The 25,208-nt window shown below is 39.0% G+C and overlaps 1 protein-coding gene across 5 annotated transcripts in view; it reads right to left on the reverse strand.

Moving 5' to 3' along the window:
* Positions 1-25,208, reverse strand: part of ATP8A1 (ATPase, aminophospholipid transporter (APLT), class I, type 8A, member 1) — a 203,180-nt gene that overhangs the window by 129,357 nt on the left and 48,615 nt on the right. For 4 of the 5 annotated variants that reach the window (XM_014548692.1, XM_014548695.1, XM_014548691.1 and 1 more), the window contains 8 exons: positions 23,690-23,759; positions 21,965-22,092; positions 20,999-21,110; positions 18,733-18,898; positions 17,337-17,464; positions 15,036-15,113; positions 13,852-13,940; positions 7,236-7,280 (listed from right to left, as the gene is read on the reverse strand). In XM_014548692.1, the coding sequence (XP_014404178.1) occupies positions 7,236-7,280; positions 13,852-13,940; positions 15,036-15,113; positions 17,337-17,464; positions 18,733-18,898; positions 20,999-21,110; positions 21,965-22,092; positions 23,690-23,759 (816 nt within the window). The remainder of the gene's footprint in view (positions 1-7,235; positions 7,281-13,851; positions 13,941-15,035; positions 15,114-17,336; positions 17,465-18,732; positions 18,899-20,998; positions 21,111-21,964; positions 22,093-23,689; positions 23,760-25,208) is intronic. The other variant, XM_014548694.1, reaches the window with a different exon arrangement.

A 25,208-nucleotide genomic window follows, 5' to 3' on the forward strand; every position in this document is an offset into this window, starting at 1 on the left:
GCGTGACAGGGGGCAGCGCCCCAACCCCCTGATCGACCCTGCTCCGTGCATGACAGGGTAAGGAGCCCCAACCCCCTGATGGGCCCTGCTCTCTGTGTGACAGGGGGCAGCGCCCCAACCCACGGATTGGCCCTGCTCTGTGCGTGACAGGGGGTGGCGCCGCAACCTCCCCATCGACCCTGCCTTGAGTGTGACAGGGGATGGTGCCCCAACCCCCCAATCGGCCCTACCCTGAGCGTGACTGGGGGTGCCATCGCAACCTCCTGATCCGCCATGCTCTGTGCATGACAGGGGGCGGTGCCCCAACTCCCCAATCGGCCCTGCTCTGAGCCCGACCAGGGGCTGCACCTAGGGATTGGGCCTGCCCTCTGCCACCTGGGAGCAGGCCTAAGCCAGCAGGGCGTTATCTCCCGAGGGGTCCCAGACTGCGAGAGGGCACAGGCCAGGCTGAGGGACCCCCTCCTTCCCCCCGAGTGCACACATTTTTGTGCACCGGGCCTCTAGTAATTGATATAACTTTCAAATGCATTTACAACAAATAACACCAGATATGCAATTGAAATATTCACATGGACACATCACATCTTCCATTCACCAATGAAGGCTTCACCATGGATAATGCTCCATAAGAACTCTTTCAGAAAGTGGCTTCCTTTCCAAGACCATAAAAACATAAACAACTCATCTGCTAATCACATGGCCTGGGTGGGTAATTCATCACCGCTCTCCAAAATCTTACACAACATTCACTTTAAAATAATAACCAACTGCATTATAAATACAAGTAATACTTTAAACAGTAAACTGACAAAACTATGTGAATTTGCAAACTGCTCACAAATAAAAATGCAAGTCTATATCAACGTTTTGTTAAATTTTTCCATAGAAATTTTCAAGTGGCACTTTTCTCACCAGGAGACAAAGAAATAATGGTGTTTTGCAAGAAGCAATAAGAGAGGGAGTGGAACTCTAAGGTAAGACAACATGAGCAGGTAGCCCACAACATCACATAATTGGTAGCTTCTTGCAGCCTGATTTAAAAGCTATGATACCTTGTAAATAATTATTTCCTGTTCATACAAAAATGAAGAGTCCTCAGAGCAATAAAAGTTAACAGGAAACTCAGAAGGCATATGGCTCAATTGGTATTAGCTATTTTCATATATGACAGTATGGATTATGACTTTCTTAAAATTCATGTTGACAAGAAAGTCATCAGAAAAAAAAGAGTTGGACCTATACTTTTCACCTTGAACTAAAATAAACTTCAGATGGATGAACAATCTAATAAAAGTACCAAAGAATGGGATAATTTTTTTAAAAAGTAGAAAATGCCTAAGTTCAGAAAACAAAACAGATAAATCTGACTGCATAAAGCTAAAACATTTCTGCAGAGCAAAAACTACTGCAAAGTCCAAAGCCAAAAACGCAAACTGGGAAAAATTCTTTCCAACTCATGTATGGAAGGCTAATTTTCATAAAATTGAAAGAACTCAGAAATCAATAAGAAAAAGATCAACAATACAATGGAACAATGAGCAAAGGATATAAACACAGTTCATACAGAAGAAAATATAATTGGCTTTAAGTATATTTTAAGTTCAGCCTTTAAATATAATGAGAGGAATGAAATTTAAATTTGACAGAAATAAAAGTTTGACAACCCTGTGCCATTGTGATTATGGAAAAAGTTAAATCATGTCTCATCGGTGAGAATGGAAATTGGTTCAACTTCGACAAGGCAATTGGGCAATTTCTATCAACATTTAAAATGCATGTATCCTTTGATCTGGTCATTCCAGTTCTGGGAATTTATACTAATAATCTTCCTGGAGCAAAATGTTGCATGTATTCACCTTTTTTGCAGCACATTTTTAATAGCAAAGGATTAGAAATAACCCAAGTTCCATCAGGGATGTTGCTTTAAAAAACTTGGTACATCCACATAATAGAATACTATACAAAAAATGGGTAGCTATTCATGGAATATGGAAAAATCTCAAGGATGCACAGTCAAAAGAAAAAGCTGGTACAAAACTATGCAGTATGCCTCACTCTCTATCAGAATATGAGAAAAAAAATACATGCTTGTATAGATCTGGAAGAATACAGCTAAAATTATTTCCATTGGCACCTTCAGGTTGGGAAATGGAGAGCTCCAAGACAGGGCAGGGAGGAAAACCTCTCCCTCATTACACCCTTAGAATTTGTAACATGTTAAAGCATGATGAACTTAAAACATAGATCAAATTTAAATTAAAAAAACCAAGAACAAAATCTATGACAGCCACCTGAAATATATACACACCCCACATGTAAACTAAATGTGTACATAATACACCTGCACATATTACACACATGCACACATAGGAAGACAAAAGGCAGTGTGATTGTAAAGCATTTTTTTAAATGGATGTGTACCTCCTGCTTTTGAATGGTGCTATTGGTTCCAAATCAAAAATCGTTAAAAGAAGGCTTAATTTTTAGAAATAAATTTGTTATTCAGAGTCAGGTCCAGTAAAGTTCAAGACTATAAGCAAGCAATTGAATCCAATAATAGTTTTGTTGGCCACTGGTTTTAACCAAAGTAATGAGGCCTGCTTTTCCACGTGACTTGTAGTATTTCCCAAGGCAGTGACAAAAGAGGAGCTCCAAGACATCCTCTGAAACAGCTGCCTCACTGGAATAAATAAATTACCTGTCAAATTGAAGGCTAACACTAACTTGGTTGCATTATATCTCATTATGATGAAGTCACACCCGGGAGAATGTTTCAGTGAGCCTAGCAGAATAAAGCAATACCACTCATCCCAGACATAATTATATACAGAATGAAATGAGGAAATAAAGGAGACCAGACACTACCCCATGATATTATGATAATACCAAAAATCACAGTGAAATGACTAAGCTTTAAGGTAACTTTTCTGGAGAATTACCCTCACTGGCATTAACTTAAAAATTACCAGAAAGAATAATATGGTGCTATGTTAAATAGTTAAGAAAAAATAAATGTTATCTGAAATTTACTTCAAAATAATAGTGAGGGAAAGATATACATTAATTGAAATTGGTAGTGAGTGCTTATTATTGAAGTGAGTAGATGAGTACTTTTCTCCTATGCTTGAATTTTTCCACAATAAGCACTAGAAAAAATGGGTATGGAAATATATAGCTTTGGAAAATAGCCATATCTTAGGGTTACATGAATGTTGATAAGCAGATTATTTTTTCCTCCAATGGTAGATTTTTTATAGAAAGAATTAATCTGTAAGGTTATATGATAGCTTATGGTAGGTGGCAATAACAACAAAACCACATTCACTTAGAAGTAAGTGGCTAGTGGTTAGGCAATGATTTTCTCTCTCTAAACTATTTATATTAATATATTTAAGCAAACAGAGCTTCAGCCATCATCCAGTTACCTTTAATGAAAGGGTTACTACATTCTAGGTTTGCCTTTAAATTCAACTAAATGGAAAATAATCTACACACACTTAAGTGTTAAATATTATGTGTGTTTTTTTTTTTTTTGTTTTTTTTTTAAATATATTTTATTGATTTTTTACAGTGACCGGAATCGAACCTGGGACCTTTCAGTCCGCAGGCCGATGCTCTATCCACTGAGCCAAACCGGTTTCGGCTATGTGTGTTTTTTTAACTTGACATTTTTGTGGTAAATACAGTAGGGCAGTAAAATGCATACAGACCACAGGTTTTATCCATGGAATTCAATGAGCTTCACATTGAAAAGTGAAGCTGCTGACAGATAGGAATGAACTTTCAGATTCTGGATTTATGCAGTCATCACACTCTAGCTTTCCCCTGCAGACCAGCCATATAAAGACGTGGTCAGGTGCCTGGAGCGCAGGACCACACTTTTGATATTGGTGTCACCGGCAACATGAAACCAATCGGATGAGGTTGGGGGAATGCCAGCTTTATGAATGTGCAAAACTGTTGCCCCCACACTAACTTTTCTGCAGTCAGTTTCATTCCACCTGTTCTTCCTACCTTAACAAAACAAGAAACAAAGAAAAAGTAACATGACAAATAGCAAAGACCCCTTGTGCTCTAGAAGCAGTTCTCTTCCAAAGTTATTTACAGTCTATAGCAGCGGTTCTCAACCTGTGGGTCGCGACCCCTTTGGGGGTTGAACGACCCTTTCACAGGGGTCGCCTAAGACCATCGGAAAACACATGTATAATTACATATTGTTTTTGTGATTAATCACTATGCTTTAATTATGCTCAATTTGTAACAATGAAATTGGGGGTCACCACAACATGAGGAACTGTATTAAAGGGTCGTGGCATTAGGAAGGTTGAGAACCACTGGTCTATAGGATGTAATGTGAGCAGCACCCACTCTGTAACCAGGCTCCCACGTTTGCTGGTTGTATACTTTGGGGCTTCTTTGCCTAAATTTCACCAACTTTAGAAGAGTCATGTCAATCACAGCTCCTCAAATATGTCAGGAGGCTAAAAGGAGAGACACCAGAGCTAACATTCTCTGTGAGCTCACCATGTCCAAAGACGCTTCTACACCCCTTAAAAGCAGAACTCACTTAATCCTTACAACCTCCCGATAAAGTCCACATTCTACCAGATGAGGACAGGCAGGAAGATATATTGTGCAACTTGTGCAAGGGCACCAATAGGGTCAGGATGTGAACTTGGGTGGTCAGAATTCAGAGTCTTCATCCTTGACCTTACCCTGCATAGGACTGAGACACAACATAAGCTCATAAAGTATCTGTTCCTTCATCTTTGCAGGCCTACATCGTCTTTGATAGATGGGAAACCCAAGCATATATTTTAAATAAAGCTTATCTATAATAGTAAAAGCAAAATATGCTAATTAGACCAGACATCCTTCTGGATGACCTTCTGGATGAAGCTGGGGCTGCGAAGGAAGCCGGGGTCCCAGGTGCCTGCAGGTGGCTGGCGGGAAGCCCAGGTTCCGGTGGGAAGCCCAGGTTCTGGGTGCCGGAGGGAAGCCAGTGCCAGCAGCCGGGGGAAGGAAAACTTACTCTTGCATGAATTTCGTGCATCAGGCCTCTATTTTTATTATAAAAGTAGCAAAAGTCATCCTTAAGTGTTTATTTTAAAAATATTATGAATATATAAATTTATATGTAACCGCAAGTGGAAATGTACAGTTTATGAAAAAGCTGGCATTTTTATTTGGAGCTACCTAGCTTAGAATATCAAGTATCAAATTTTCCAAAAGGATGTTCTACAAAAAGAACCTTTTAAACTAGATAAAATAACATCCTCTCTTTCCAACAGTGATAAAAGTTATGACATAACTTCTATCAAAAATAAGATATTTCAAATGACATGAGTAAACAAACAACAATCTTTAACATCGCCATTCAATCTTAATAAAAATATGGTAAAGGCAAATTCCTTCTTTTATGAATAAATGAGTTATCTTAGAGAAATGTGCCCTAATTCTATATTAATGAACAATGTTTAAAATGAATAGAATGGCCCTGGCCGGTGTTATCAGTGGTTAGAGCATTGGTCTGAACACCAAAGGGTCTCAGGTTCAATTCCCTGATCTTACTTGTGCCCTTGAACAAGTTTCATGATATCTCTTCCTGCCTGGGTTGCAGGTTTGCTCCCTCCCCGTTGGTCTTGGTGGTAGGGGCACAACCAACTCATGTGTCTCTTTCACATTGATGTTTCTCTCTCTCTCTCTCCTCCCTGCCTCCCTTCTCTCTGAAAAGCAACAGCAAAAATATCCTTGGCTGAGGATTAACAATAAAAGTAAATTAACAGAATGATTTTTAAAGTTTTTATTTATTGATTTGAGAGAGAAAGGGAGGGAAGAAGAGAGAGAGAAAAGAGGAAGATCGATTTGTTGTTCCACTTATTTAGATATTTATTGGTTGCTTCTTGTATGTGCCCTGATGGGAGATTGAACCTGTAACCTTGGCATATTGGTATGATATGCCAGGGCCTAACAGAATTATTTTATGTTATAGCAAAGCAACAAATAAAAAATATACTCAACATTTTAACTATATTATCAAAATATTAAATAAAAGGGAATATCTACACCATTAAACTTGAATTATCCACTAACAGCAAGATGCTCTGGCATATTTTTAAAAATACTAAAAAATTATTCAGTTGTGTGTAGGTGTTCAAATGCATGACATTCCAAGCAATGAGCTGAAATGAGATGACTCATCAATTATCACATGAACCAAACAGCTGCCTCTGTCATTAACCCCTAGGTCTCATGAGCTTTACTGCAGATCGTTACCAAATCTCTAATGTACTGAAATAAAATCCAAGTTGAAAAATATCAAATGATGCTTTTGGGCTTCCATACATATTGGAAATGTGGTTTAATCATAAAAAACATGCACAACCTGAAAATAAAAATGTAACCACTTATAAAGCCGCAATATTTTCCACAATTACCAGCTTTAAAGGAACCTGTTTCTTGAAATTTCATTTGCCACCAAATCATGATGATTTATAAAAATATCAACATATCAACTTATACAACTCTAAATAAAAATATAAATTCATGAAGGAGGGATTTTATTTTATTTTTAATTTTACTATTGTTTTTGGAGGAGGGATTTTTAAAGTAAAAAAAAAAAAACACCCACCCAAAATATTGAAATTAAACCTGTAAAATGCCATCTTTAATAATTGCAAAATTAATTACATCCCATTTAACTGTAATCCTTGGTAGCATAGTCTTTCATCATTTATTCCAGACATCTGATTTTTAAAAAGTCCATCTTCTAGTCCCCAAACAGATTTAATAAATGAATGAAAAGAAATGTAAAGCAAACTTCGCTGGTTGGGTATATTTCAGTAACATCTTTCTGTAGCTCAGCAGAGTCTGTGCATAGTGGCAGAAGGTGGCAATGCTGAGCTAAAAAACAAAGTTTTTGGAGCTGTAACTGAAATCTTAGGAAGTTCACAGCCCAGGGCCCCAGGTGGGTTATTACAGACTTTATTGCCGATACACAATGTAAAACTTCGATGAGCCTAAGCTTTAAACAAAATGTCTATAAAGTGACTAATGGTTATTCAGTAGGAAATCAAGGATATTTCATGAATTTCAACAACTACGTACTTTATAGCATGTCACCGTACCTGATCAGGAGTGCTTTTTTTTCAAAAGTAGTGAAATGTGCCTAACAAAACAATAAAATGCAAGCCTTTTAAAGGAATCAGTGAGACAGAAAGGTCCACGTAGCTTACCATTCATCAGGAGAGCAGCCATAATCCTCAGGCTCAGGGACATGGCTTCAGAAAGCAAGAAGAGGGACAGAAAGAGATGAGGAATAGTCACAGAAAGGCTGGCGGATCTTCAAAAAGTTAAGAAAATGAATTTTTAGCTGATTCTGAAAGAATGGCAGTTAGTATAGTCAGTAGAATGATCATTTATGGTAAAGAAGCAGGTTTACAAAGTTATTCTATAACTGGATAGCTACCTTGCCTCTTCAACATGAGATTTACTGATTTTATGCCCAGAATCCAGGATTCAGTAGGAGATACTTAAACTTAGCGGTTTAACTACAAAGCCAATGGAAAATCAATCACATACTGTATAATCGGAATCAAGTGTTTTAATGAAACAAACATGCTAATACTTAGGAACAGACAACCACACTGGTAAAATTTACCACATATATTTTCGAAGTAAATCTGACTTTCAGGAGGTGATGGTTCTTTACGCAGGTAAAATAAAATTAATTACATTTATGTAAATTAAATGGAACCACATTTTAAGATTAACTGATTTTTCAAAAATTCCACTTATATCATAATTCAGTTATTAAACCATTTATGCTCTCAAACAGGAAGCACGTTCATCAATACTTAATTTCATCCATTAGCTCAGGTGAGCACTAGGAACATGTGATGGAATAATAGCCTTTAATTTAACCAGTCAGTCATACATTCTGTCAAAGGTGGCCCATAACACATCACAGAGCAGATTTTCTCTTATGAATGCATGTATTTATAAAATTTCCTTTCTGTTGTTCATTTCCCCCCAGTTTTACTGAGATATAACTGACATATAACTGTGTAAGGTTAAGATGTACAATGTGTTTATTTGATACATTTATATACTGCAAAAACGATTACCACCATAGCCTCAGCTAACATCCCCATCATATGATTATCATCTCCTTTTTGTGGCAAAAACATTTAAGATTTACTCTCTTAGCAACTAGAGCAGATTTTATCTCCCATTTCTTTTGTTATATATGTTCATTCAATATTTTTCCTTTAAATCAGATATATTAGGTATAGGTAGACTTTTTAAAAATGCAGAGTTCAGTACCAATGTAAAATCATTGTTACTTTTGACAAATGTACAATTAACTTCACTGGGATCCTCTCACTCCCTACGTGACCGCCTCACTCTCTTACCCTTCACCAAACTGGCCATGATATAGGCCTGTCATTCCAGGGCACCTCTTCCACCTCCACAGGGCTGAGCTGCCTCCGTGCGGTACCCACTGCAACCATACGGAGGCAGTCCCTCCTACTCACTCGTCATTCTCTCCTACCAAAGGACTTTCTTGGAGCGTTAGAGTAAGAGCTAACCAATCCTGTCCCATGTGGGCAGGACTCCCAGAAATAGATACAGAGGCAGAGCAGCATTGAATAGACTGTCAAACTACAGCGGGAAGGCCGGGGAGGGTTGGGGGTGGGGGTAAGAGATCAACCGAAGGACTTGTATGCATGCATATAAGTATAACCAATGGACACAAGACACTGTGGGGTAGGGGAGGCCGGGGGAAGGTCAAGGGGGGGAAAAAGGAGACATATGTACTACTCTTTGTAATACTTTAAGCAATAAAACAAAATTTAAAAAAAAGAAAAAAAAAGGCAATGGCCTACTGCAGAGCTTAAGGCAATCACTTCTGATCAACCTCAATGCTTGGACTCCAGACTATGAGGCAGGGGCAGGGGCAGGTAGACTGTATGAGTGCTACCCAAGCAACAACGCTGTGCCAAGGTTCCGTCAAGTTGCACCGGTGTGGCACAGCAGCCCCTGATCTCACACACCTGTCCTGCTTCTCAAGTCAGGCAGCTTAAACACCACGGCAGGCACTCAAGGCTCAGGGTTCCCCTCCTCCCCCCGCCCCCTGCCCCGCCCTGGCAGATGCTGAGCACTATGCAGTGTGATGAGCAGCAGGCCACCCGCTCACTGCTATTGATCCTGTCTGCATGAGTTTCCTGTGATCACGGCTCCAGCAGTGCTGTTGTGTCTGCGCCGCCTGATTACTTCTTTGCCTCTGTTTGCACGTCTGGTCAGTGCTGTTACATCTGCCTGGTAAGTTCTTCACTTAATCAGACTCAGTCTTAGATCTCAACTCAAGTATCACTTTCTCAGGGAGCAGTCCCTGACCTCCCTGATTAGATCAATCCCCAATGGCAGACTCCCATAGACCTTTGTACTGTGTTCTATTGGTCTGTATGATTATTTAAACAACAGCCATTAACCCCCAATTAGACTATCAACTCTAGGGGGCTGATCCGTATAGTCACATTCTCTAACAGTGCCTCATCCCTAGAAGGAGATTAGCATTCACTGAAGAAGGCAAATAAAGAAATTCATGGTGTTTACCCAGCTTTCACCTATAGTCACGTGAACGGGAAGACAAATTTGTTGGTTTTAATCCAGATGGGGGCAAAATTTTTATTTTTCATTGTACAAATATTTTTATTTCATTGCCCATCATGAATCCAATTTGGGGCAAAGTTCACATGAAATGAGAAAAAATCAATCAAGAGTAAATTTTGAAGCATTGTTTGAAGTGTTAAATATTATCTTCTAACAAACCAATGGACTATGCAAAACTAGGTAAAGATTATATTATCAAGAGATTATATAAAGATTATATTATCTTGCCCTTGAGCCAGATAAAAGCAAGAGAACTGACCTTTGACTCTACCTGGGGTAAGCTGAGGTTTGACCTCACTGCTTAAAAATGCTGAAAAAGCACCAGCTCTGAAACTGTGGCCCCAAAGGCATTTGTTAGTATGCGCAAGGATGTTATCTTCCTTTATTCTGCCACATCCTGGAGGGATAAACACCATGCTTCCTTCGGTGGGAGCTGGAAGTGCACCCAGCTGACAGTTCCCCGTGTTCAACAAGTGTTACACATGCTGCGGGGCAAGTGGGGTCGTGGAAGCATGTTATTTCCCTGTCTGGACTCCCGTAACCCAAGGCATTCCCACCGAGAGGTGGCTGCCAGTAATTACTTTTTCCTGTGGCGTTTGGCGGGCTTAAGTAACGGTTTCTCCAAAGCCTTCAGGTATTAACAACTCTCTACAATGCTGACGTTCCTACTGTCTGTCCATCAGGCTGTTTGGAGGAGAGGATGTTAATAAAAACTCAGTCAGGGTTAAGGACCCTAAAAGCACATACACAACCAATACATGATTATTGGAAGCAGTTTAACAACTGGCCTCACTGAACAAAGCTTTAGGTCAGGGGTGGGCAAACTTTTTAACTCGAGGGCCACAATGGGTTCTTAAACTGGACCGGAGAGCCAGAACAAAAGCATGGATGGAGTGTTTGTGTGAACTAATATAAATTCAAAGTAAACATCATTACATAAAAGGGTACGGTCTTTTTTTTTTAGTTTTATTCATTTCAAACGGGCCGGATCCGGCCCGCGGGCCGTAGTTTGCCCACGGCTGCTTTAGGTATTCTTCAAAGCATGATACAACACCGGAAAAAGAAACATATTTCTGTTTATATAGTTAAAATTTGCAAGCAAAGAAACACCTTCTAGAAAAATTTCTAAATATGTTAGAATTTTATATTTGGGCAAAAAAAACCTTAAAGATCACCTGCTTTCTAATAACTCCAGAACCGAACTCAGATCTGTGGGGGAACAAAAGGGTTTAGAGCAGCGGTTCTTAACCTGTGGGTCTCGACCCCTTTAGGGGTCGAACGACCCTTTCGCAGGGATCGCCTAAGACCATCGGAAAACACACATATAATTACATATTGTTTTTGTGATTAATCACTATGCTTTAATTATGTTCAATTTGTAACAATGAAATTGGGGGTCACCACAACATGAGGAACTGCATTAAAGGGTCGAGGCATTAGGAAGGTTGAGAACCACTGGTTTAGAGATATTGTGCTTTTCCTGGGACGCCTTTGCTGTCTACAGTCCCCACCCACCTCTTCAGCTCACCCATTCTCCCCTCCCTTTGTATCTAAAGCTCCTGGATTTTGAGCTCTCTCAGGATGTATTTGAGAACTACTTTTCCAATCTTCTCAAGCCAGGCCTTAAACCTTAAGCAATAAACCTTTCCTTGCTCCAAACTCTGAAAAAAAATCACCTGACCTGCTCTCACCATCTTCATTTTAAAGGGTTTGGAATATTTGAAAGGAACTGACCAGGGTCACAGTGAATTAGTAACAAAGGTACAACTAGAACTCATGTCTTGTGAGTTATTTTGCTATTGAGAGGTTATTTTCCCCGAGAGGAAATTTGTTTCACTGAAAACTTAATCTAAATGAGGACAATTCTGAACTCTAAGACTACTTTAATATTTACCAGTCTCAACCCCACTCTGCCATTATACAGTTAATGACAACATCACCAGCAGACACAGGAAGAACACTGCTCTTTAGAACTACTGCCTGCAAGGACTTGTTCCAAGAATTAAAAAACAAACAAAAAACCAACCTAATAAAATGCAGAAGGAGAGAGTACCTAGAGACCATTCTAGCTTTCTGTTCTGAGAAATTCACCATCAATAATTACTAATTTGAAAAAGTTGCTTCTTCAATTGGAAATTGGACAAAGTAAAAAGGGATGCCAATTATCAAGCAGATAATTCTAATAATTGCATTTATGGATGAATGCAGAATTTGTGTAAAAACAAACATCACCATAAATCTATCAGCAAGAATCATACAACAAACTCTAGAATCTCAATAGGTCTTTCCTTCTCTTGCCAGGATTACTGTGGGTCTCACACACACAATATCAAAAAGGGTGGCTGCACCTCTCCTGCTTCCACGGCTGACCAAACAGTGAGGTCAGTAGTAAATTCTGGGTTGGGGTGAAGAGAGGCTTTTTGGTCTAAGAGAATTAGCAGATCTTCCGATAACGAGGAAAGATGCACAATGGCGTCTAAGCCCAGAAACATAAACATGCTTCTCAAATTAACAGCCTGTCTTTATGATGTGAAAAAACCATTCAATCAAATGTCTTTTAGCTGAACAGTTGGAAGCCTTTTCCAGTCACATTTCCTGCTGACCCAAAGAACAAAGACATCTGCTTCCATCTACTTCTCTTTTTGGACCCTGTGTATGTATGGGAGTAATGATACACGCTTAGAATTTTTTTTTACCCAATGGTTATCTATATAATAAAAGCCTAAGCGACCGTTATGGTTGAAGGACCAGAACGACCGGTCGCTATGATGCGCACTATCAGGGGGCAGACACTTAACGCAGGAGCTGCTCCCTGGTGGTCAGTGTGCTCTCACAGGGGGAGTGCCACTCAGCCAGAAGCTGGGCTCAGAGCTGGCGAGTGCAGGGGTGGTGGCGGGAGCCTCTCCTGCCTCCACAGCAGTGCTAAGGAGCAGCAAGCCAAGCGGTAAGGAGCCGCAAGCAGGTGGGCAGTAAGGAGCGAGAGGTCCCAGTCTGCGAGAGGGCTCAGGCCAGGGTGAGGGACACACCCCCCTCCAGTGCACAAATTTCATGCACCTGGCCTCTAGTTTACTTATAATTTTAACTAAGGCATTTTCAAAATTCAGTACACTATTTTTATACTAGCTTAGTGTCTGGAGACAGAGTGTGAGTGGGGAAGTGTGGGGCGCATGCCAGACAACCCAAAAGCAAGCTCCTTGCTTGTATGGTTAAGGGATTGAGATTACCAGTCTCACTTGCAGATAAAGGTTGGAAAATTTGGTAATAGACCAATTCTATCAACCAGGAGGGTGTTTCACTTTTTGATCATGTCTTTTTAGGGAATGTAAAAATTAATTCCTCACTTTACCCTATAAAGTATTTAAAAGAGAAGGTTTTTTTTTGCCACGGCTGGCGTGGCTCAGTTGGTTGGGTGTCGTTCCATGCACCCGAAAGGTCGCTGACTTGATTCCTGGTCAGAGCACGTGCCCAGGTTGTGGGCTTGATCCCTAGAAGGGGCATGTAGGAGTCAGCCATTAATGTTTTTTTCTCTCTTCCCCTCTCTCTAAAATTTAATTTAAAAAAGCCATATTTAAAAAAAAAAAGAAGGCTTTTGAACAGTTCAGGTAGGCAAACCTGGATATGAGAAAAAATGAGTGTTCAACAGCACATGCTAAGAGACATTAATAGCCTGATAAAAGTTTTTGACGATCCTCATTAATTCTTCCCTGGATTTAAGAGGTTCATGTTTCTACTTCCTTCCCATCACCAGAAATGTCAATTGTTCTGTGACTGCAAAGAGGAGAGATGATAAAAGAAAAAGGCAAATCAAAAGGATAAGTTATCAGAGAAACAAGATAATGTTTTAACTTGAAAAGTGCCCAAGGCCAGACTGCATGCTCCTACCACATGCCAGCTGTACTCTAACTTAATGACAACGCAGAGGGAGGGGTGTCTGTGCCAGGTAGAGACCTTGAGCAGCTCTAAACACTGAAATGTCACTGGGCAGCCCCCCCTCAGAGGTGGCTCCAAATGAAAGACAACGCCTAAATACAAAACACAACACATACATGTATGTGGAAAGTAAAACAGCTGCTTTCCAGATTAAAAAAATCTCCACTAAATGAACTCTCAAAATGTACCAAATTGCTAGCACTAGTTAAATTGTATTTCATATTCTATTTAAGAGAAAAAACTTACCCATAAGCAACTCCAGCTATGGTGCACTTCTTAAACTGCATTACATTGCACGTCAGAGTTCCAGTTTTGTCAGAAAAGATGTATTTTACCTAAAAAAAAAAAGTTTAAAATGTCTCACTAAAATTTCAGAAGTCGTTTTATGCCAGTCTCCTACAGAGGGGGGCGGGGGGGGGGGGGGGGAAACCCTTAACTTAAATTATTCTTTTTATCAATTTTGTTACATTGTAGGGGCACAATGGAATGCTAGTAATTGACTTCTTTCAGCATATAAAGGAATATGTTCAACTATATTTGTTTAGTATTTGAACAGTAAACCATTTCCTGTTTGACTATCAAGGTATTAGAGAAACTACGGTCATATAGAAATCTGCCTCAATATGATATGAATTTCCACCAGAAAGTGCATTTACTGCTACTTAACATTTATGGGGCACTAAAACATCTACCAGCATTTCTCCACATAATCGCAGAACAGGCAATAGCTTTTGCAATGAACTTCATACAATATCTAAACTGGCAAGAAAAAGGCTAATTCTGGTCTAAATGCTGTTTGAAAAATCAGAGTTAGCAACTGGCAAGGGCACAAAAAAAAGAAGAATCTTTTCTTAGCCAGTACAGAGTGGGGCAAAAGTGGATTTATAGTTGTTTATATGGAAAACAATATAATAATGAATAAATAATTATGTAAGAATAAACTATTTCGTGTACTCACAACTGTAAACTTACTTTTGCCCCACCTTGTTTAAATAAATGGATTACAAATATACACATGTGTGAATACTGTATGAATTGTAAATCTAAAATTCCTGTTTGACTACTATTCCTGTTGTTCAACTTACATAACTTCATTGATGAATTTAACTTTTTCTTCCCTTCTGGTCAAAAGCTATGAACAATTTTTAAACAGAGTTTATAACTCAAAAACTGCCAATACTTTGCTACTAGTCAGATTATATACTGAAGGACATCTCTCAGAACAATACCTCATTTGAGAGCAAAATATGTTTTAAATGTTTTTACAACTTCATTTACTAAAAATGAAAATTAATGGTTATGTACTAACATGTACTTATGCTGATTATTCAAGTAATAGAACATTAGGAGCTGTCAATTCATACGAAGTTGCCACAAATTACAGCGAATCTGACTTCCATGTGAACACATAAACGAGAAATTCCATTTACCTGGCCGAGTTCCTCATTCAGGTTAGATGTCCGAGCCATAGCAGCAGTGTCTGTGGGCTCATAGTGCATGTCGAGATCCTTTTTAAAAATAAAATAAACCCGTGAATACAACTACTCATAAGACACTGAGTAAAATTTTATTTTAACTGGCAAGCTATGTACATAATCACTCTCAGCTTTTGCCATCCCAGTTGACTTCCCTGAACAGTACTCAATCTAGAATATTATATTCCACAGTAAAGGCAGAGCAATGTGATGGGTAGAACATGTCTCTGGATAGCAGACTGACTGTAAAGATTAAACAAGATAATGTACGTAAAGTGCTTCCTTCGGTGTCTGACACAATGCAAATGCGGATGCTATCGGTTGTATCTTCTTGGCTAAGTTTCTTACACTGTATGTACTTGAAAGCAAATGAGTGCATTCTCAAAACCCAAAGAGAAATGTATAGTTTTCATACCAATTTGTACTTGCTTTGTGAATTATGAGGTTTGACTCCTAATCCCATAAAAATTAATATTTCCTAGAGCAGAATGTTTTAATGATCAGTCAGAACTGACTGATTTTCACATGTCAAATGAAAAGGGTAAACCTGACTTCTTCCATATCTGCATTTCAGACTGCTCAATGTCATTTCTGGAATAGGTTGTTGAGTTGTAGGTGCCACGCTTGAAGAGGGAAATGAAACAATGGGGCAATGTTTGGAGAGGAGTGACTGGAATGGAGATGAAGTTGGAAATCAAGTGAAATGAAGCACCGAAGGAGATGGAGAACATTTAATGGGGAGCGGGGATCTGATAACAGAATTGGCATGACAGTCAATTTCAAATGTTTTACAGGGAAACAAGATGAAACAATTTTCATGAAAGATCTACTGGGCAGAACCAGAATCAAAAGGAGGCAGTTACTAATCTTATTTCCACACAAAGAATAAGCTGCCTGGAAAGAGATGAGATCTCTCTGGTCAGGAAAGTTAAAAAGTCTCTGTGTATCAGAAAGGTGGTTGAAAGGGCTGCTGGGGTCACCCACCACTAAAATTATGTAATTATTTCAAGCAGATATTATTTTTGAAAATCTAAATAAAATAGCAAAGAAATTGACTAGTTATTTGATGTTCACAATGAGTCACTTTATTACTTCTGATGATAAGTGGAAAACTTTCAATAAGTTTTAAATGTATTTATACAAATTTTATTACAGAATTTTCCAATTATGCATCTCCTGCGTGAAATGAGCTATGCGTGCAGCTCATCTTAGATTTCTAAATTATATGGATCTTTTACCAATGAATTAAGAGACTGACAGCTGAGGTAGATCATTTACCATGGGAAGACAATGAGCAGTTACAAAAGCAGCATCAGTTATATTTTTAAAAATCCTAATACTGTTCAGGTGGAAAGACGTTCAAGTGATTTAAAAATAAACATCAAAAGATAATACCACAATTTCTCAAAATAAAAGAAAAATTAAACTTTCAGGCAGGCCAGGCCCGGATATTAATTTAATTTACATAAATTCATTAATTTTAACTTTGGTAAAAATAAAACAGAGGAAGAGTAACATATTTTATACACAAAACATTTAGGAAACAGATGTCCAGCACATTTTCCCAAGACTTAAAACAATATTTAAGAAAAAAAAGAGGAAGAATTCAAGTGCAGCTGAAATTGTTTACAATGTGGTGACATAAACTCTATACATGTGTAAAACATGGCAGGAACCCTGGTTGCTACAAGAAGTGCATACAGTATTATTTTTATGGTGCTCCATTGTTTACGAAGCTGTCTGCTATGTTGTGAAATTTCTTTGATTTACAGAACCACTGGGAGAGGCAGGTAAGCTCCATTTATCATTCCTGTGTGAGTGTCCAAGGAAATATGACTCAAAGAAGTCGAGTGGCTTGCCAAAGCTCACACAGCTAGTAAATTGTAGAACTAGAATATTTTAACTCCAACCCTCCCCCCTCACTCACTCCGCCACCCCCGCCCCCCCATTCTCCTTTTCTCCAAGACCACTATCTAATGCAAAATAGGTTTCTTGAACTAGAGACCTGCTTTCTCCAGATGTCTGGTCCGTAAACTTGGGTGATATTGTGATGAGAGATTTTGTTACTGATTTTCACCTGTCAAATGAATTTATTCTAATTGTATTAGGCTTAAAAATATTTTGAAATATTATCTTGTAGTCAACAAAAGGTAAGGTATAATTAAGATTTTTTTTTTCCCTCCAAAGAAATCAAAAGATCCTATCAGGAAAAAAATATGTTTTGAATGATAAGAAACCATAATAATTCATATTTACCCAATTGATGAAGTATGCCTGGGTAAATTTCACCACTTCTAATGTAACCAATAAGCTGATGGGAATGAGATTGTTGAAAAGGATGATGAAGGTCAGGAAATTCAGCCCAAAATTATTAGCGCCACCATCTGTTGGAGAAGGTGGAAAGAAAAACATTTATAGTTTTATATATGTTATTTTGACCAGAATTTTAAGCATAACAAAAGTTTTTCATAAAGTATAGCATATCTCGATAGCTTGGGAGGAATACTGAGTTGATAACATATCCTTATTCTCAAAAACATTCTTCAAGATGGATATGCTAATTAATCCCATTAAGGCCTGCATAATGACACTAAAAAGTGAAAGTACTGTCAAGCATTTCAAATTCTGTTCCAAACACAAAGTTTAGAGATCTCAGGGACAGGACTGAGGGCTTATAAATGAAAAATCTTAACTGGGCAGAACCACTTTTATATAAATTTTTGAAAAGCGTTTCCCATTTAAAGCATGCCTTAAAAGCTAACAAACAAAACAGCACCAGCAAAACTAACCCAGATAGCAAAAACAATGGTAGGGCAGGATCCTAGATAAATTCAGCTCTAGGTAAATTAAAGTCTCCATCTTCAATGATGAAAATAAAACAGTAATCCCAGATACACTGTAATGTACACAAAGAAACAAATTGATGGTAGTTGTAATGGTTTTAAAGTTGAAATAGTAAATCAATGATTGTAAAAAAAAAAACCCACTTGGAACAGCTGCAAAGCTAAATCAATATAATAAAAATATAATTGAAAAAAATCAATTTTGCTGTAAGATTTTCCTACAATGTCTTCACACTTTTGAAAATTAAGTATTTGTTGGTGAAGGACTCATCACAAGGCCCTGCTAATTTACTTTCCAGAAATACTTAGGGGAGATGCATTAATCCCATAATAGTGGGATAAAGGAAACTAACAGCATTTGCCCTAAGACAAGGTGACCAATCACACAGAACTCACTGCACTCAGGAGTTCAAGCAAAAGTACATTCAATTTAAACATGTTAAAAACATTTAAACTACTTTTGGTGCTTTAAACATACTCCGTCTGCTTTCTTTACCAGACAGCCATCTAACTACCTGTATTAAAATATTTTAAAACAAACCAATAACATTAATGAAAATAACATGAATAAAATCACATTTTATATTACTGTGAAGTGCTTGTTTTATTTTTAAGGATTCTGGAATTTTAGAGACGCTAACATTTTACTTTTACTGAAAATTGCATTGAAAAGTAAAGACTAAATGCCCAGTTACCGTGGCCACAATGTTCTCCATTCAGAAATAATAGGAAATCCCAAGAACAGCTGTGAAACAAATACCTGCACATGTTTTAATGAAAGAGAACGTGTCCAGCACTTTAATGCTTACAGTTGAGGTTGAGATACCAGTCCTTTCCAGAATGCCGTCGATTCCAAATGGCGGAGCCCACAGAACAGATAAGGGACATGGCAATTAAGATACAAAACAAAATCAAAATTTGCACATTTGTAATTCGTTCCACATTTGAGAGTTTAAGTGGTGGACTTGTTGAATTCTGTAAAAAGATACAAGATGAGTAATAAGAAAAGTGTACAATGATTTAGTAATAGGTATCTAGTATTTTGATGAGGATGAGTAAGTCCTCATTAAACTCAAAATCCAGACATGGGCAGGTGCCTGATCATTATACAGATAAAAATCACAGCTGTAATAAGCTGTCAAAGATTAACTGCCTCTTTTTCTAAGGGCCACTATGTAAGCCTTTTTCTACGATATCCTATGTAATAAAAGCCCAGCGACCGAATGGCAGAACAACCAGAACAACCGCTTGATCAGTTGCTATGATGTGCACTGACCACCAGGGGGCAGATGCTCAACACAGGAGCTGCCCCCTGGTGGTCAGTGAGCTCTCACAGTGGGAGTGCTGCTTGGCTGACCTGGATGAGTGGCGCTCCCACATGGGCTGATCCCCGCAGGCCACGCCCCCCCCCCCAAGTGCACAAATCCCGTGCACTGGGTCTCTAGTAAAAATAATAATAGGAGAAAGAAGTAACATTCCTTTTGTAAACACAGAGTTTGTACTGTGGCAGACAAGATGAACAATGGTTTACCTGGCTACTTAAGCCAACAGGGTAGACTAGAAGCATCTAGCTTAGCATCTCTGCTTAGGAAGAGAGGCAGAGAAGTTGACCTATGAACCCACAGCCAGAGACTTGGAAATTCCAAAGTCTGAAAGCAATAATTAAAGGATCACTGGTTTCCAGATTTTGGTGGCACCGAGAAACTGTTTTTACTGGACACAGCAACTATCTAAGCAGTCCTGGGTGTAGAGAATAATAGACAGGTTTCCTCAGATGTATTTAATGATAAAAAATGATTATGCTAGATTTGTGCCAACAAAGAAGGCATTCACAGGACAGAAAATTAAATGTCATAACCAATATGAAATGACTTACAGAATCTATAGAATAATTAGGGATGAATTCCTTAATAGCAGTTCTACTTGCCTGGTGATTCTAGTTTCATGCCTTTACAATGTACCAAGTTATCAAGCAGCCCTCAGAGCAGACTTTCATGTAGTATCTTAAAACTGAGCTTCCCACACCCATCTGCGTAAACACTGGACACTGATGATATTAAATGTATAAAAGGAGCATCCATAGGCATGTGTACTAGTAAACATTACAAACTAGAGGCCCCATGCATGAAGATTCGTGCAAGAATAGGCCTTCCTTCCCCTGGCTGCCGGCAACGGCTTCCCTCCGGCACCCAGGACCCAGGCTGCTTCACTCAGGCTGCTGCCAGGCACCCGGGACCCAGGCTGCTTTGCTCCAGCTGCTGCCAGGCATCTGAGACCGGGGCTGCTTCACTCTAGCCCAGGGGTGGGCAAACTTTTTGACTCGAGGGCCACAATGGGTTCTTAAACTGGACCGGAGGGCCGGAACAAAAGCATGGATGGAGTGTTTGTGTGAACTAATCTACCGGGGGCATGCTCTGAGCCGTGCTGCGGCTGCTCGGAGCACGCCCCCACCCCTGGTGTGTGTCTGCTGGGGCTGGGGGTGGCACACAGTCCCCTCCCGCCCATCTGCGCACGCAGCTCCTCCTGAGCAGTCATGATGCAGCCTTCTCCTGAGCCGGTCATAATGCCTGGCTAATTTGCATATTACTGCTTTATATATATAGATGGCTAGGATGAAGGCTGATAAAAAATGGCCTAACATAAAAATGCTACGAAACAACGGTCAACATTTGTTTCACATATTTTTCTTCTAATTTTACAAAAATAAGTCCTAAAATTTGATCACTGTATTCAAATAGAATTATAAAGCAAATACTTCAATGCCGAGCACTTATCATTACACAGACAACTTGCACGTAGCACTTCAACAGTTAGTAAATGCTGCTGATGGAACCAATACGTAAGATCGCTGAGAGTTCACGCGGTGGGTGGTCTCTGGGGAAACTCTGGCGTGGTGTGTGCAGTGAACCACAGCATTGCCCACTCACCCAAGCACGAGATTCTGGATGTAGAAAGTGGGGCTCAGGGACCTGTGACAGATGGTCTACTATGTGTGGGGCTCCCACACCAAAGGCTACAAACAGCACATTTCCCAAAGATTTAGGTCCAGGAGGTCTGCACAGATAAAAATCCCACCTGCATCAGCTTGGTGTCATGTCCAGTGTAGACGACTATGCCGTGAACCCACTGCGTATTTCTTAACTGGGCGCCTCGAAGAAGAATCTGATCTGCTCCCAGGGGCACAGTGCTGTGACAGAGGACGTTGGCATTAGAAATGGCATTTTCTAAAACGCTTAAGGAGTCCTACAGCCACTATAGAGTTCCCCCAAAAAAGGCTCTGTTATTTAAATAACCCTTCTCGTAGCTACTGTATTTTTAGAAAAGAAGCCATTTTTCTGCCCATAAGAATTTTCTTACATGAGAACAGCTGCAGGGGAGCATTTCCATGGCTTCTCCTTAAACATCGATCCCACCATATCCTACAATTTCACAATCTAAAATAGGAGGCAATGTTGTGGAATGCAGAGGCTCATTTTCAAACCTATTTAAGACCTTTCCTGATTTAGTTAAGTCCATTTAGGGTTCTGAGTTGTTTGGAAGTGTTTAAGTAAGGAGCTCTGTTCCCCCTCCCTCACCTTCCTTTAAATTAAAAATAGCTTTGTGCCAGGCAGAGGTGGCTCGGGGTTGAGCGTCATCGACCTATGAACTGGGAGGTCACTGGACAGTTCCATTCCCAGTCAAGGCACATGCCTGGGTTGCAGGCTCAATCCCCCATGTGGGGTGTGCACGAGGCAGACTATCAATGATTCTCTCTCATCATTGATGTTTCTACCTCTCTCTGCCTCTCCCTTCCTCTCTGAAATAAAAAAAATATATTTAAAAAATTAAAATAAATAAAAAATACACAAGGTAAGATAAATACACAGATCTCATCATTTTCACAAAAGGATTCCGGGTTCAAGTAATGTAGAAGTGCTCATTAATGTAGAAGAAAAAGGTTTCAAGTGCTCAGACTGAGAGCACAAGAAAGTATGTACCGGGGTTAGCAACACACTGTGACACAGTGAATTCTGTGTTGTTATGAAGACCGACTTTACATACCCATGTCCATCAAGCCTTATGTTTCCAACAAAATCGTAGAGATGTCTGTTTGGACTTTCACACTCAACTCTGCCAGAAATTCTCATCAAACTGTCAATGTCTCTTATATCTGCTGTTACTGGTAAGCCCTGTTTAGAAATGTTTCAATAAGTAAAGAGTATATCAAATACAATGCATGTGGGAGGGAAGGGGGAATTCTGAATCCGTCGAGGCCTATGACCTAAGAGATACCACTATTTTATAAGCAATTCTGCCCCTCAGACAACAAATACCCTTTGTGGATTCATAATTAAGGGATACCTTCCTCTCCACTTGAACACAGGTTTCTAGCACAAGAATCGGGCATCTATTGGAAAGTTCTAAAATATATTCAAGAAACTATAAACTAGTCTGAAAAGATATTTTAAAATAAGTTTTTAAGACACTGCTTCCAAAAATAAATACAGTATGAATATCTCTGCTGAATCTCAGAAATTGGCTGAAAAAATGAATAAAATCTATGTCCAAAGAGAATAGTTTGTTCTTTTTGTTCATTGAGAAGGAAAAACTCCAAAACAGTTCTTCCATCTGGCCCAGGAGAACCGTCTAGAACCGAACAGGCCTGCTTCCTGTGACCCTCTGGACTCAGATGCTCTGTGATGACCGATTTCCCCTCCCCCCACCCCGATCTCCCATGTGTCTTTCTCCCCATTCACCGAGAACCCGAGGGAACACAGTCATGAGCAGCTTAACAATGTTTTGATCAACGAGCGACGGCATATATGACTGTTTCTGGAAGATTATCATGGAGCTGAAAAATCCTATCGCCTACTGACATCGTAGCTGCTGTAATGTCACAGAGCAACACATTGCTCACATACAATTATGTATAGTACATAAGACTTGGTAATGATGATGTTACTGGTTTATGTACTTACTATACTATCTTTTTTATCACGATTTAGAGTCTACTCTTTCTACTTACAAAAAAAGCATGCTATAAAACCGGATGTGTGTTAAGCTGGCAGCAGCCTCAGACACTCAGTGTGCTTGGTATAATCTCGTGTTGTTTTGTGCAGTACCATGCTGTACAGGTTTGTAGTGTACGAGCAACGGCCTACATCACACAGCCTAGGTGTGTAGTAGGCTAAACCATCTAGGTCTGCGTAAGTGCACTCTATGAATGTCGCACAATGATGAAATCGCCGTAGGATGCATTTCTCAAAACCATCCCCGTCTTTCAAATGGTGTATGACTGTACATTTTTTAAGACCCTTTTACAACTTTAAAGGTAAAAACCCTACAGTTGCTTTCTATTAGAGATGGTGTGAGAAGTAAACATATTTAACTATTCCCTGAGATGAGTGAGACAATTGGAACAGCAATGAAAATGGTCTTTTCAATATAGTAAAGCTACATAATTTGGGTCAGGTGAACAGGCAAAAGGAATAAGCTAACACACATCCAAGCAATTAGAATTATTACTATTTTTATTATCATCAGAGTGTTGGCTATTACATAAAATATTAAAAATAGTATCTATACAAACAGGACCATACGTAATCAGGCAAGTAAACCCGAGTGTTCCATAATATATAATGATACCGATTTCTAAATCCTCTTCATAGGGGCTCAATGAGAAAACATACACAATTGGACAGAATTACTTCAACTCGGGATAGTAAGAAGTTACCGATTCCATGTAATAAAACAGCAACCATGATACAAACCTGTATTAGATCTTACCTGTCTAATTTTCAGGTTTGTTTCCCCATCTAAGTTGGATGTTTCAATGTAGCACATGGCCTGGGGCTCACTGTTGTTTAGAATTGAAAAGGAAAAAGATTCAGTGGGGGAAGAAAAGCATAACACTAACTTATTGACGGCTCAGACTCACTGAAGCCTTTCGTTCTAAGCAAAGCTTTAGCTGCCTAGTTTCTTGCTAGTTCCCACTCTTAGTGCAAAATGCTGTGAGGCAGAACCCATGCATGACAACTCATGGATCAGCTTTTCAGCCAGAAGGATTCCAAAGCAATTTCCTGGCAATGATCAGTACAGTTTTTCAAGATAAAGTGAATGCTTAAATCTGTCACATTATACTTAGAGTGTTCATCCATACAGATACAACACAGACTGTATCTGAAATGTAAAGCCGTTTTGTGTCCAGATTTAACTTTAGCTCAAAAAATATCAAGTGAGATGCATGCTCACAGCCACATGTAAACTGGTTCGGGAAAGTGGTTGATTAGAAAATTCCAGATTGCTGCTTCTATAGACTTGCATTTACTACCCTTTTAGGAAAGATGAATAGAATCACAGAAACTGTAATACTTAAAATTTAAAACTACTTTTAAAATCCGTATGAACAGATTTTGCAGTGAAAGTAGCTTTCTGCTCCTATTCTATTTCTTAAAGTTGTTTTAGAGACTTTTGTGACAATAAAAAACAACAACACCTAACTAAAACTAAAACCAGCCAATTTGGCCCGATTGCTCTTTGACCTGACCTAGAAGATCCTCCTGGGTGTCTTAGTGAAGTTTGGTGTTCACTGGCTGGTGGGAGGGCAGGTTCTCCAGCTTTTTTTTTTCACAAGCACCGTGTCCTGAACCATCTATATCCTGCCCCTTCACGTACTAACTTTCCTGGTGTAATAATTATAGACAGGTGAGTTTGCTGTCCAAATGTATAAGCTGATTCTCGAATATAAGGTAAAGCATTCTGAAGTTGATCAGTCTTATTAGCACTCGATTATATAAGCCCAATGAGCGAACATCACATAAGTAAATATAAAGGCAATCTCTAATGAGCATGTGTATTCAAAGTTGGGAAGAAATAAATTTATCAGTTACAATTACCTGGAATTTTCTAATCAACTTCTAATGGGTGTATGTGCAAAATAGACTATTCTGAGTTTCAAAAATGGGCATGTAGCTTAGTTTTGTGTCCTGAAGATTTGTGAAAATTATTAAACCACATGGTTATAAAATATTTTACAGATTGACTTTAAAATAACTTTGCATGTTCTCATGTTCTTCAATTTACTCTATGGGCTTTTTTATAATCCCATAAAAGCTGATACTCTTCCCCAACTGGAAAAATTTTCAATATTTATTTTTCATTCTATCAATTATTCAAAGTTGTTGTTTTTTTATTACTGTCACAATAATAATGTGGCTCTGGCAATTGCTCTCAATTTGTAATTTACTTATGTATATATTTGGAACAGAAATGGTTTATGAAATTATAAACCACATCTTCTGAAAAT

The sequence above is a fragment of the Myotis brandtii genome, unplaced genomic scaffold (genome assembly GCF_000412655.1).
Source record: "Myotis brandtii unplaced genomic scaffold, ASM41265v1 scaffold520, whole genome shotgun sequence".
NCBI lineage: Eukaryota > Metazoa > Chordata > Mammalia > Chiroptera > Vespertilionidae > Myotis > Myotis brandtii.